The 13,992-nt window shown below is 63.1% G+C and overlaps 1 protein-coding gene across 2 annotated transcripts in view; it reads left to right on the top strand.

Moving 5' to 3' along the window:
• Positions 1-13,992, top strand: part of PCSK6 (proprotein convertase subtilisin/kexin type 6) — a 93,483-nt gene that overhangs the window by 77,566 nt on the left and 1,925 nt on the right. For both annotated transcript variants that reach the window (XM_055143480.1, XM_055143479.1), the window contains exons 14-19: positions 4,113-4,286; positions 6,406-6,508; positions 7,639-7,835; positions 8,545-8,632; positions 10,102-10,205; positions 13,196-13,325. In XM_055143480.1, coding sequence (XP_054999455.1) covers positions 4,113-4,286; positions 6,406-6,508; positions 7,639-7,835; positions 8,545-8,632; positions 10,102-10,205; positions 13,196-13,325 — 796 coding nt within the window. The remainder of the gene's footprint in view (positions 1-4,112; positions 4,287-6,405; positions 6,509-7,638; positions 7,836-8,544; positions 8,633-10,101; positions 10,206-13,195; positions 13,326-13,992) is intronic.

Raw genomic sequence — 13,992 nt, 5'->3', positions numbered from 1 at the left:
CAGACGGGGACACCGTGTGCCCGGGAGGGTGCGGGCTGGGCCACGGGCACGGCAGATGCCTCACCCAGTGCTGCCTCTCCGGCCAGGGGCTCTTTTTTGGCATAAGTGGACCAAGGGACTGGCTCTCAGTCTATGGCCAGGTCTCGGGAATAGTGGTCTGCCCTCTGCCGCCTCCTCTCACATCTCCCCCCGTGAAACAGTCAGTGGTCCCAGGCGAAGCCTTGCCCACGCCCCAGGACCAGACAGCATAACCCTCTCCTTTTACGGTCGAAAGGTCCACTCAGGGTAATTACCCTATCACCACCTGTTTACCTGCTTGTTCACAGACCGAACTATTTTCCTGACTGCGCCTTGTGAACAAGGGGAGGGGTCATCATCTGATTTTGCAGTGGACTGAGATTTTATCAAGGGGAGAAATCAAAAGTTTGGTTAAACAGTAAATAAGATCCAAAACTCAGGGCCTGCAGGGAGAGCTCCGTAAGCTGAGCACGTACTCTGCATGGCCCAAGGCCTGGTTCTGGTCCCAGCACTGAAGGGTAACACTGAGCATCACCGGGAGTGATCCCCAAGCACATAGCCAGGCCCCTGAGCACCACCTGGTGTGGCCCCCAAACACGCAAAGCCAATAATGCCAGAACTTCTGACTATCTAGATCCCACTATCCATGGTTGAATGGAGGCCAACAGTGCCTTACAGGACGGGGTGGCAGAGCCTTGATATGTAAAGAGTGCTTGTAGGCAAATGACTGCAAGCAGCCCCTGGGGAAAATATCCCAAAGAGCCTTAAGAGACAATTCATAAGAAAGGTCTGGCGTGAGTAGAAGCTGTGGCGCTATGTCAGAGCTCTGGCATGAGAGATGAGTGTCCCGCTGGCAAGCACAAGCCCTGGGGCCTGCAGACAGTCCCCCAGCCACCCATGGGGTGGAAGCGCCTGAGTGAGTGCAGGGCCCCACCGTGCCCCACTGGGAGAGATCCTGAATCATCACGGCCCCCCAGGGTCTGTCATAAGCATCCTGCAGGGACGAACCTTCCCAGCATGCACTGGCACAGGGCAGCTAGTTCTGGAAGGTTCACAGCCTCTGGGGCAGCACCCTCCCTCCGCACCTTTGATTGAGAAGACGCTGCTCCAGGACCCGGGGACTCGGAACCCCCAAGGGCAGGGCTGCGGTGTGGGGTGCAGGTCGGGCTGTCTCCAGCCTCTGGCTCCAGGAACGGCCGTGGGAAGCGTCTTCCCATTGCAAGTCGGCAGGCAGAACCCTTCAGTCCGGGCAGAAGGAGCGAAGGCTGCTCCCTGCCACTCTCCGTGGCTCTCCTTGGAGCTCAGCCCAGGACACCCAGCTCCAGCCCCGAACACCCCGGCCCCGCCTCCCTCCCACAGACCCGGGTGTGGGGGCCGGGCCACCGCCCGAGAGGCCCGGGGAGAGTGCCCGCATGTCAGCCCGGCCGGCAGACGCCGAGCAGAGCAAGTCGGGAAGGGCAGGACCACAGGCCAGAGGCCGCGCCCAGGAGAGCAAACCTGGCCACCCCGACGGTGTGGGGCAGCGCTGGTGTCCGCTGCTGAGTCCTGGCCGGCCTGGACATGAGTCCTCTCTCGGCCCTCGTTGCACCCCTGGACTGTGGGGTCGAGCAGAGACTCTGTCCTGGGGGCGAGGTGCTTGCTTTGCATGGCACAAACGCAGCTCAGTCCCAGCATGCTGTATGGTCTCCTCAGCCCCACCAGGAGTGAGCCCTGAGCACAGAGCCAGGAGTCCCCTGAGCCCCACCAGCTGTGGGCATAAGGTTTTTAAGTAACGGCTTGGTATTCCTGTGTATGTCTGTACATTAATGCTCACATTGGAATATAACTCATGTGCCCGGGAAGCCCCTGATGTGCTCTGGTTGGTCCATCTGTCTGTTTGTCTGTCTGTCTCTCTCTCTCCCTCCCTCCCTGTCCACCCACGCACATGGCCCTGGTAACTTTGAAGCTCGCAGCCCTGGACTCGGAATTCAGTCCCATGGGAATGAGAAGCCGAGCCCGTTTCCCCCTTCTCCACCCTGGCTTCTCTTTGTCTGCTGGGTTTCAGGGAAGGAATTTCTCCTGCTTGCTTTAAAGACGGGCCCCGGGTGAAGAAATAGATTTTTCATTGTTGGAAGCTTGTTTCCTGGCCAGAGCAAGCCCCAGGAATGCAAAGTATTAGCTTAATCTGACAAAACTGCCCCCCCACCCCCGGGACCTGCTGTGTGTCGCCTACAGAAGCCCCCTGGAAGCATCTCTCGGCCCAGTGCTGAGTGCAGCGAACAAAACCTCCGCTCCCGCTGCTGGCTTCCGGGGGCCACTCGGGAGCCTCCTCCTCCCTTTCTGGAGCTCTCTGTGGCACGAAGCATCGTCCCATTTGCTGCGTGCGAGTCCAGTGCGTGGTAGGGAAGCTGGGGACACTCGGGAGGGTGCCAGGACATCCAGCGGCAGCGCCGTGAGCCGTGGTCAGTGCCTTGGCCTCTCCGGGTGCCTGTCTCATGACGGGCTGTGCCACGGGCATCTGAGTTTCAGCCTGGGCATCGGCTGCTCTTCCTTTCAGAGTCCCAGGAGCCATGGCGGGGAGCCAGGGACGCAGAGCCGGGACTCCTGCAGCCCCTCCCTGGCATCGGGAGCCGGTGGGGCACGGTGGGCCGGAGCCATGTGCCTTGTTCTTTCTGCGAGGTCTCCAGAGCAGGCCCACGGGAAACCGTCCGCCTCGGCGCCAGTGCTGGGGCCTGCGGCCTGGCGCTCTGGACCTGCCATCTTCCATCTCAGCCCTCCTCCCTCCTCCCTGCCCCTCTCTCCCTCCTCCCCCTCAGCCCCCTCCCCCCCTCCTCCTCCTTGCCAGCCTCCTCCCCTTCCTGCTGACATTCCTCTACCCTCCTCCCTCTGCCTGCCCAGTCCCCCTCCTGCCCATCCCACTCTTCCCCAGCCTCCTCCCCACCCTCCTTCAGGCTCCAGTTTAAAGATGTGACCAAGGAGTTGTCACACTCCTGCCTTAAGCGTTGCTCATTGCTTCATCCCTGTAATGACCACCTAGTGGTAGGGTCAGGCAGGTGTTCAGGTGCTCGAACATAGCTGGCCAGCAATTGATCCTCAGCACTGAAGCTGATGCCCTGAGCCCACCAGGAGTGAGTCCCAAGCACAGAGCCAGGAGTGAGCCCCGAGCACAGAGCCAGGAGTGAGCCCCGAGCACAGAGCCAGGAGTGAGCCCTGAACACAGAGCCGGGAGTGAGCCCCGAGCACAGAACCAGGAGTGAGCCCCGAGCACAGAGCCAGGAGTGAGCCCCGAGCACAGAGCCAGGAGTGAGCCCTGAGCACAGAGCCAGGAGTGAGCCCTGAGCACAGAGCCAGGAGTGAGTCCCAAGCACAGAGCCAAGAGTGAGCCCCGAGCACAGAGCCAGGAGTGAGCCTCGAGCACAGAGCCAGGAGTGAGCCCCGAGCACAGAGCCAGGAGTGAGCCCCGAGCACAGAGCCAGGAGTGAGCCCTGAGCACAGAGCCGGGAGTGAGCCCCGAGCACAGAACCAGGAGTGAGCCCCGAGCACAGAGCCAGGAGTGAGCCCCGAGCACAGAGCCAGGAGTGAGCCCTGAGCACAGAGCCAGGAGTGAGCCCCGAGCACAGAGCCAGGAGTGAGCCCCGAGCACAGAGCCGGGAGTGAGCCCCGAGCACAGAGCCAGGAGTGAGCCCCGAGCACAGAACCGGGAGTGAGCCCCGAGCACAGAGCCAGGAGTGAGCCCCAAGCACAGAGGCAGGAGTGAGCCCCGAGCACAGAGCCAGGAGTGAGCCCCGAGCACAGAACCAGGAGTGAGTCCCGAGCACAGAGCCAGGAGTGAGCCCCGAGCACAGAGCCAGGAGTGAGCCCCGAGCACAGAGGCAGGAGTGAGCCCTGAGCACAGAGCCAGGAGTGAGCCCTGAGCACAGAGCCAGGAGTGAGTCCTGAGCACAGAACCAGGAGTCAGCCCCGAGGACCAGCGGGTGTGGCCCCAAAACGACAGAGAGCACATGCCTCTCTGGTGTGGCTCAAAGGTGCTGCTGGCCACGTGTGGCCCTCATGTCCCGCCTCGGGCAGGGCAGGCGGCGGCCGGGCCTCCGTGAGCCTGGGCGTGTGTCTTGCAGGGAAGCTGCGTGAGTGGAGCCTCATCCTGTACGGCACGGCCGAGCACCCCTACAACACCTTCAGCACCCACCAGTCCCGCTCGCGGATGCTGGAGCTGGCCACCCCCGAGCTGGACGTCCCCAAGGCCGTGCCAGCCCACACCGAGGGGCCCGAGGACGAGGAGGAGTACACAGGTGAGGGCGGGGACCCTCCAGAGCCATCAGCAGCATCAGCTGGCCCCACAGGGAAACCGAGGCAGGAGACCCCTCAGGCCCATCTCACCGGCCACTCCTGACTCAAGTCCATCCACGCTGGTGCGGCCCTGGCTGGAAGTGGGGAAGGGACCGGGATGGCAGGCTGGGGTGCAGCCCGGGGACCCCCAGGCTTTTCACACGCCAGAAGCGCCCTCATGTCCAGCTGGCTCTCTTTGGGTTTCTGGGCACACCCGGCAGCGCTCGGGGCTGACTCCTGCCTCTGTGCTCAGGGGTCTCCTGCGCCACCTGGGGATTGAATGGAGGTCGGCTGTGGGGCTCCCAGCCCTAGTCTCTGGGGTTCTGTTTGCTTATTACCTTTCGGGCCACACCTGGCCTTCACTCACGCCTGATGGGGCTGGGGGAACCAAATGTGTGTGTGCTGGGGTCCAAACTCAGTGTGACGCATTCAAGGCAAGCACCCGCCCGCCTGTCCTGTCTCTCCGGCCCCATCTTTAGTTTTCATACTGGGAACTGGGCACTTCTGACCAGTGCCTGGGCGCTGGTCCCTCCCCTCCCAGCCAGCCCCCCGCCGGCCACTGGGAGAAGCAGGATGTTTCTGGTCGGGCAGGTTCCCTGGTTCAGTATTCCAGCAACTTGATCGATGTGGGATGGCCCCGGGAGTGTTGAGGCTCTGAGCTTCTGAAAAGGGGGTAAAAAAGTAGAATTTCACCTAGGTGTAGCAAGGATGAATTACAGCTGGTTCCGTATTAAATTTCCTCTTCCCTTCCTTTAAGATGGAGCATTGAATTATGTATAGGCTAATTTTCTCTGTTTCTCCTATGATTTATAAACTTGGCAGGGTTCAGTAATTATTCATAAACGACTTCTCTTTTCCTTCCTTCTCTCCTACCGACCTTCCTTCCTTCCTTTTAACTTCCTTCCTTCCTCCCTCCCTTTGTTCTTCCTTCTTCCCTCCCTCCTTTCCTTCCCCCCTTCCTCTTCCTTCCGTCTTCCTCCCTTCCGTGGGGCCACCTTAGGGCTCCGGGCAGTCCCAGCTTCATAGCGGTGGGGCCCAAGGAAGGCCCAGAATCCTCCTCAGGCTGGGGGGTCAGAAAGGCCGTGCTGGGGATTAGGGTTCCAGAAACAACAGGAGCTTTGGGAACCCAGTTTGGTGTGGGGAACTTCGGGGGGCCACCGGGGAGCGGTGGGGAGGGGGGAGGGACTCTTGCAGACCCCAGGGCCTGGTGTGCAGAAGGGAGCGGGGTGGGCAGCTGCACACCACCACGATGAATCCCCTGGGCCCGAGCAGAGCTACGTCACGCGGCCCAGCTGCTGAGGGGCAGACCCAGGAACATCCGGGAGTGAGTCCCAGGCTCCCCGAGCACTGCTGAGGAGGCCCCACAAACCACAGTCCCCACACGTGCCCCCGAGAGGGAAGGGCCTGGAGGGGGAGGCGTGTTGGGCCCGGTCACCCCCGACTGCCCTCCTCTCCGTCACTTCCCCAGTTCTGTGGGCCCCGAGTTAGCCAGGGCCAGCGGGACTGCAGGGAAGGGAGTGAAGGGACGGGGGCAGGGAGGACCCCGCCGTGGGCTGAGCTCAGCTCACCCCACCCCGCGGACATGAGGTCAGCGACCCACCCGGGGCCCCCAGGGGCAGCCGCACCCCATGATCACATAGAAAATCCATCTGTGCCCCCCCCCACCCAGAGGGGGTGTCCCCTCAGCCCGTCCGCTGTGGAGGGCCGTCCCAGGCTGACTCTGAGGCGGGGAGTGACCCCGGGAGGGCTGCTGCCCACCCGCCCAGCCCCCTCTCCACGCGGCCCCTCCCCCAACCCTCTGTCCAGGCACACGTGAGCGTCGGTGCCCATCTCTCCTGGGCCCGCTGCCCACAGGCTGATCACCTCCCTCTGCCCTGCTGGGACTCTCAGGCCCTTGTCCCTGGTGCCCGGGCCAGGCCCAGCTCTCCCCTGGACACATGGGCACCCCACCCTCGCTGGTCCCCGCCTTTCAGGAACCCGATCAGAACGGCCTGGGTCCACGGAGACCAGATTGCTCTCTGCCCCTGGGGCCCAGGAGAGGCACCGCTCCGTGACCCCTCGGGGGTGGGGGGTGTCTTGAAGGTGTGTGCCACCCGGAGTGCGGCGACAAAGGCTGTGACGGCCCTGGTGCCGACCAGTGCTTCAGCTGCGTCCACTTCAGCCTGGGCAGTGCCAAGAGCAGCAGGTAAGAAGCTGGAGCCCCAGCTTTCTCCCATCACCTCCCTGGCGCCCCCCGGCCCAGCACTCGCCTGAGGCTCAGTGCTCTGGAATGTTCCAGGGTGGACACGAAGCCTGTGACCAGGCGGGACGGGGCCGGTGGCGCCCATGTTTCCACTGGCTTTTGAGTCACGTGATCCTGGAGGGGCCGATTCTGTCCTTAAAATTCCAGGGGTCGTGCGTGGGGAGATGGGGCAGCCACCCATACCCCTCTCGTGTGGGGAGCGGGGCTGTATGACTGTGACTCTGTCCCCTGAGCGGGACAGAGACCAGGGGCCCCCGCGCCCCACCTCGGGCCACACTCCCCAAAGGCACCATCAGCAGGGTGGATAGTGCTGTGACAGAAAGTTCCAGAACTCAGGTACAGAGGGCTAGAGCGATAGGACAGCGGGGAGGGTGTTTGCCTTGCACATGGCAGACCTGGGTTCAGTCCCCGGCACCCCATAGGGTCCCCCAAGTACCACCAGGAGTCATCCGTGAGCACTGCTGACAGTCACCCCCAAAACAAACAGTAACAGAAATGAGGACAGTAAGCCTTGGGCCAAGCCGACCAGAACAGCCTGGGTCCACAGAGACCAGATTCATCTCTGCCCCTGGGTTCTGCCATGGAGAACCCTGGGGCTCCAAACCCCAAGGCGCTGAACCTCAGAACCAAACCTCACAGCACTGAACCCGGAACCAAAACCCACGGCACTGAACCTGGAACCAAACCCCCCCAGTGCTGAACCCTGAAACCAAACCCCACGGCGCTAACCCCAGAACCAAACCCCACAGGCACTGAACCCCAGAACCAGACCCAGTAAACACTGGCCCACAGCCTGCCAGCAGCCCTGTAAGCCTGGACGGGCGTGTGTGGGCAGAGAGCCCCAAGTGTGAACCCAGCGACCCAGAGCGGATGAGCAGTGAACCCCAAGACTCTGGGCCCCGAGCACTGACCCTCCTACGCGTGGGTGGGGGTGGAGGAGCAGAGCTGGCTAGTACTGTGGGGGTCCACCCACCGTGAATCAGCCCCAACCCCTGGACGGCACCACCATCTGGGGGCCCTCTCCCTTGGGCCACTGCGCCCTCTCGAGCTCAGCACCTGTGCTCCTCCCGCAGGAAGTGTGTCAGCGCGTGTCCCCCTGGGTACTTTGGGGACACAGCTGCCAGGCGCTGCCGCCGGTGCCACCGGGGCTGTGAGAGCTGCCTGGGCAGGAGCCCGACCCAGTGTCTGTCCTGCCGCCGCGGCTTCTACCACCACCAGGAGCTGAGCGCCTGCGTCACGCTCTGTCCCGCCGGCTTCTATGCGGACGAGAGTGAGTGACAGGAGGGGAGGAGCTGACCCCAGCCCAGGGACGGGGGAGCCACGGGTGGGGCAAGGACAGAGCAAGTACGGGGAGAAAGGTGCACTGGGCAGGGACACAGAGGCCCAGAGGGACAGCGACAGAGAGAGACGGAGAGGGAGACAGAGGCCCCCTCAGCAGAGTCCTGGGGGTCTTCTTGCGGGTCTCTGGGCAGCTGGGCGGGGAGGTTCTGCTTTCTCTCCCTGAGTTCCTTCTGGGACAGGAAGAGGGAGGCGGACGTGTTGCTAGTTCTGGACAGGGAGGGGGATGAGTATAGACTCCTGATTGATAGAGTCGGGAGAGAAGGGTGAGGTAGAGCTAAACTCTCGAGCCCCTCAGAAGGGGTGGGGTGCACAGAACCATCCGGAGCCCGTCGGGAGGAGGGGTGAGATGTGTGTGAGTGACCGGAGCCCCCGGGTGGCTGCAGCTGGTCGCCCTAGGGACTGTGCGCAGTGGGGCCCCGGGTCTCCGGCACAACTGAGGGTGTGGGCAGAGACACTCCAGATGTGGGGATTCTTCTGCGGGGGAGCGTTGCTGGGCCACGTCAGTAAGTGCCCGTCTCGGGGGGCGAGCCTGGGCCCCTCGTGTGGAGCCTGGGCCCGAGTGTCCTGGGCTCGCCCCTCGGGGACCTGTGGGCCTGCTGGGATTCCCTCCAGGCTCCTTTGTTCTTCCTCTCCTCCAGGTCAGAGAAACTGCCTCAAGTGCCACCCAAGCTGTAAAAAGTGTGTCGATGAACCAGAAAAATGTACCGTGTGCCAGGAAGGGTTCAGGTAAGCCGCCCGCGCCACTGAGGGCAGAGAGCAGGCAGGGGGCGGGCCGGGCACCACAGTGCTGGCCTCTGGTGTATGCACCCCTGGGTCCCACCCCCACACCAGAAAACAATAATGGAAAGGAATGGCACTGGGGGCAGGGCACCTGCACACAGCGGGCCCTGTTCCGTTCTCGGCACCCCCAGGAATGATCCCTGCACACGGAGCCAGGAGTAAGCCCTGAGCACTGCTGAGTGTGGCCCAGCCCCCCCCCCCAAATAAAGAGAAAAGGTGACTCAGGCAAAGCCACCTCTCGCCAGCCCTGCCAAGACGCCAAGAGGCCGTGAGCTCGGTGCGTGATCACATCCAGGGCAGACTCGGTGCCTGGGTGCTTCCCCAGTGCACGGGCCCTTCCTCTGACGCCCGTGTCCTCTCCACTGCGGCGTCCACTGCAGTGGTGGAGTAGGGCAGGAACTCTAGAATGTTCTGGAATAGCCTGTCACTTTCCACCTGTGGAGCCACAGCTGACTCGAGGGGCCACAGCTGCAGGCCGGTGGGCACGGGCCGCACCAGCCACAGAGCCCTGGCCCGCGCTGCGTACGGGAGGGTGTGTACAGCACCGGGGGGCCTCACTGACCCCATCCCCCAGTGCTCCACGGCTCGGTACCCCAGAGTCTGCAGCCGAGCAGCGCAGGAACAACCGGGACCCACGTTCATTCACGCTGCTTGGAACTCTCTGCGCCTCACTTAGCCCCAAACAGCCAGCCTCCCCGGGGGCCAGTGTGTCCGGCTCACAGGGGGCGTCATGGTGACAGAGATGTCTGCCTGCTCTGGGTCAGGCTCCACAGGTGGAAAGTGACAGGCTATTCCAGAACATTCTAGAGTTCCTGCCCTACTCCACCACTGTCCAGGGGGAGCCCAGGGGCCCTCAGGGGTGCAGAGCGCCAGCCCTGGGCAGCCTGCTGCATCTCAGTGCTACTATCATTCACGTTTGCTGGACACCGAAGCAAGGGGTGGGCCAGAGCCCGTCTGGGTTTCAGCCTTGGCCACCCCGTAGCTGCAGAAATGCCAGGGGTCAGGGGTGACCAGAGCCAGGGAGACCCGGCCAGCATGTCTCCTGGGGTACCACGGGTGCTCCACTGGGTTCCTGCTGGGACACCAGGAAAGGCGGGGACGATGGAGGAGGGGGACAGAATGGGGGGCTGCTCGGGGGAGGGGGCCAGGAGGGGGACTGCTCGGGGGAGGGGGCCAGGAGGGGGGCTGCTCGGGGGAGGGGGCCAGGAGGGGGGCTGCTCGGAGGAGGGGGCCAGGAGGGAGGCTGCTTGGAGGAGGACGCTCTGCTGCCAGGTCCCGGGGACCCGTCCTGCAGGCCTCCAACTGGCTTCAGGACCAGTGGCGCCTGCCACGTCGGCTCCCTCCCGAGAGGCGCCGGTCGCTGGATCCGGGCGTCGGACGGACGCGGTGCCCTAGCCCTGTGGCTCCTGTTCCAGCCTGGTGAGGGGCAGCTGCATTCCCGACTGTGAGCCCGGCACCTACTTCGACTCGGAGCAGATCAGGTGTGGGGAGTGTCACGCCACGTGCCAGAGCTGCGTGGGTGAGTGGCTCCCACGTGTAGGGCGGGCTCCGTGGGTGGGTCGCCCCTGGACCACGGGTGGTCTGACTCTCCTGCCACCCAGGAGGGTGTTAGGGCTTCTGGGGCGCCCTAGATTAAGACCAGGGCCCCCCAGGGCTGGAGAGACAGTGCAGCGGGCCGGGCACGGGTCTTAACAGGCAACTTCCGCTTAGTCCCCGGCTCCACAGATGGCCTCCTGAGCCCACCTATGGCCCCTGAGCACAGAGCCAGGAGCCAGCCCTGAGCCCTGCCAGGTGTGTGCCCCTGCCCCCCCAACTGACCAACAGTCTCCCCACAACCCCAAGATAGGAGAACGGAACGATAGGAAATGGAGATTCCAAGTTTTATGGGTCTGGAAAGTTTGCAGAGGGGGCCCGAGGTGATAATGAAGCAGGGAGGGCTTGCCGTGTAAGCCACTGACCCAGATCCCGCACCCCATGTGGTGCCCCGAACCCACTAGGAGTGGTCTCTGAGCACTGAGCCAAGGGTCAGCCCTGAGCACCTCTGGGTGTGGCCCCAAAATAGGAGGAACAACAACAGCAACAAAATTAAGTGTTTTGGGGAGTGGATGTGGTGGTGGTTGAGTATGAGGAGTGTTATATGACAATTACTTTTCCCCTCTAACTCGGGGGCACCTTCCAAGCACTCAGGGGCCATGAGACCCAGCACCCAGGCCCTGCCGTGCCGTGGGGGCCCATGGTGCTGGGGGCCGAGCCAGGACCACACTTGGCGGCTCGAGGAAGCAAACTCGCAGCTCTTTGAGCCCCACCCAAGCCCATCAGCTGGCGTGTTGAGTGACAAACAGAAAACCCCCCTACGGAGCAGCCTGGGGTCTCTGGAACGAGTTGGGCAGCGGGGCGGTGGAGAACCCATGACTCGCCGGCTGTGGGGGAAGCCAGCCCCAGGGGCGGGGGAGCTTTGGCGCAGCTCCCTGACACTTACTCTGAGCACTTCCTCCAAGAGGAAGGGATCTCCATCAACAACTTTATGTGTAGCGTAATTTCCCCGCAATGATCATAACGCAGATGTCTGCCAGGCGCGGTTTTTATGCAGAAGAGCAAAACAGGCATTTCGTTTTATTGGGTGCCGCAGTGCAGTGAGCCATGAGAAGCATTAAGAGTCTGTGGGCTCAGGCACGGAGCAGGAGGCACTGCCTCCCCCAGCACCAGAGTCTCCCGCAGAAACCCAGGTCGGATTTTTACCTGCAGGATCTACTTAGAAAGGGGGATCCTGGCCCCTGTCAAACAGTAGATCCTGTCGTTTGACAGGGGCCAGAGCCATAGGACAGAGGGGAGGGGCTTGCTTTGGCGCAGCCGACTTGGCTTCAACCCCATGGGGTCCCCCCAAGCACCCCCAGGAGTGACCCGTGAGCATTGCCAGGTGTGGCCCCAAAACAAAAAATACTGCTTGATTTCTTAAAAGCACGGGTTGGCCACATGGAACCCACATGGGTGTCCACAGTGTCACGGGTGGACATGCCAGAGCTCCCAGAGTGCTCCTGGCTGCGGGCAGCCGTGCCCTCCTGGTGGCTGGCCTGGGGCTTCCTCTGGGCCCACTTGAGCGCAGACTGACTCAGGAGCACCTGAGTGTCCGTCCCTTCCGAGCCCTCGCCCCTCACAGCCGGGGGGTTCCGAGTGTCCGTCCTTGCGCTGCCACGTGTAAACTGCCTCTCGCAAGCAGCTGTGACGCCCTTGGCTCTGTGCGGTTCTTTCTAAGCTCTGGCCTCCACCTGTCCAGCCCTGGCACCGCCGGGAGGGACCCCTGTTCCCTGCTCTGGTCCCACAGCCACGCGCAGAGCCCTGCAGCGCTCTCAGCGCCTCTGTTCTCAGCTCTGGCTCTTGCCTGCCCCCTGGTGGCCCAGCCGCAGGCCACGGTGGAAGGGACAGGGTGCCCGCTGACACATGTCGCCCCCTCCCCAGACACCGCTCAGAGTGTTTGATGGGAATCTGTAAGGATGGACCTCTCCTCTGCCCAGGTCCACATGGCCGGTGTGTCCCTGTCACTGACTAGGACCTCCCGTGGGACAGCCAGCAGGACGTGTGCCACATCATCCCGGTGTTGCCTGGACCCCCCTGGGCCGACCCCTACCCTCTAATTCCAAGAGAGGAATTAGCAGATCAGAGCCCAGAAGAGGCTCAGGGGCCGAGTGCAGCCCTGCGTGTGGGAACCGGGTCCATCCTACACCCATGAGGAGGGCCTGCCCATATTTTATTTTGGTTTTGTACAGCACCCAGCGATGCTCAGGGCTGACTCCTGGCTCTGCACTCAGGAATCACTCCTGGTGGTGCTCAGGGGACACTATGGGCTTCTGGGAATCGAACCCAGGTCGGCCCGTGCAAGGCAAGTGCCCTACCCGCTGTGCTATCACTCCGGCCCTTCTGGGGCTCCTCAGGACATCGGAGGGGATGGAGAGAGCACTCACTGAGCTGGGAATGAGTGAATGAGCGGTGTCTCCATCCTCCCCCAGTGCTCCCCAGGGAGCACTGGTGTTGAGTGCCCTGGGGCGCTCCCTGTCTGCTCACGCACAGGTCGGTTTCCTGTGAAGGAGCTGCAGAGTCCTGCTTGTTTTTCTGTCGTGGGGCACACGTTCAGGAACTTCTGTTCTCGCGCCTCTGTCTGACCAGGGATCGAACACGGGGCCTCGTCTCCCAGGCCGCCCCTCTGTCACCGAGCCACACCCCCTGTGCCCTTGACCTCGAAGGTCCGGGCCCAGGTCTCTGAGATGCAGCGTGTCTGGCATGCCTGGAGTTTGCCTCTGTTTTCCCTGAGCACGTTTCCATGCTTGGAGCCACACACAGCAGGCCCCGCCCACACGGAGAACCCACGGCCTGGGGTGTGGGTGGGGCAGCCCCGAGTTTCAGGAGGGGCAGAAGGGGGGCTGGTGCAGGTAGGTGGGCACCGGGCAGTCTGTGGCAGTGCGGGGCGGGGGTCACCCAGGGGCTCCCTGACCTCCACTCCCCACCTCCCCGCAGGGCCCAGCCGTGAGGAATGCATCCACTGCGCCAAGGACTTCCACTTCCAGGACTGGGAGTGCGTGCCGGCCTGCGCCTCTGGCTTCTTCCCCGAGGAGATGCCCGGCCTCCCCCACAAAGTGTGCAGGAGGTGGGCGCCGCTCTCCTTCGGTCCGGGAAATCCCCTTGGCAGGGGCCTTTCCTGGGGTCTGCAGAGGAGTGGGGTGGTGCAGGGGAGCAGAGCCGGATCAGAAGGCCAGAGAGCAAGAGCCTGGCATGGAGCCAACTCGGGTACCAGCCCCGGCACCCCACAGGGTCCCCCAGGCCCTGTCAGGAGGGATCCCTGAGCACAGAGCCAGGAGTCAGCCCTGAGCATGGCTGGGTGTGCACCCATAACAAACGAATCCCCGACTGACAGTAGAGGGCACCCTGCTGATAGGGGGGGGGGAGGGAACAGAGGAAGCATGGACTCACCGACTTAGGTGCTCGAGGGTTCTGCTTGGAAATCTCCTTCAAGGAGAGGTCTGAGCATCAGGCACGTGACCGACCCGGGTTTGATCCCAGCATCCCATATGGTCCCCCCGAGCCCACCGGCAGTGACCCCTGAGCACAGAGACAGGAGTCAGCCATGAGCACTGCCCGGTGTGGCTCAGAAAGTCAACAATAACAGGGGCTGGAGTGATAGCACAGCGGGTAGGGCGTTTGCCTTGCACGCGGCCGACCCGGGTTCGATTCCCAGCATCCCATATGGTCCCCTGAGCACCGCCAGGGGTAATTCCTGAGTGCAGAGCCAGGAGTGACCCTTGTGCATCGCCAGG

The sequence above is a fragment of the Sorex araneus genome, chromosome 6, assembly GCF_027595985.1.
Source record: "Sorex araneus isolate mSorAra2 chromosome 6, mSorAra2.pri, whole genome shotgun sequence".
NCBI lineage: Eukaryota > Metazoa > Chordata > Mammalia > Eulipotyphla > Soricidae > Sorex > Sorex araneus.
Note: the sequence above shows the minus strand (reverse complement) of the source record. Positions and strands in the feature narration are given on the sequence as shown.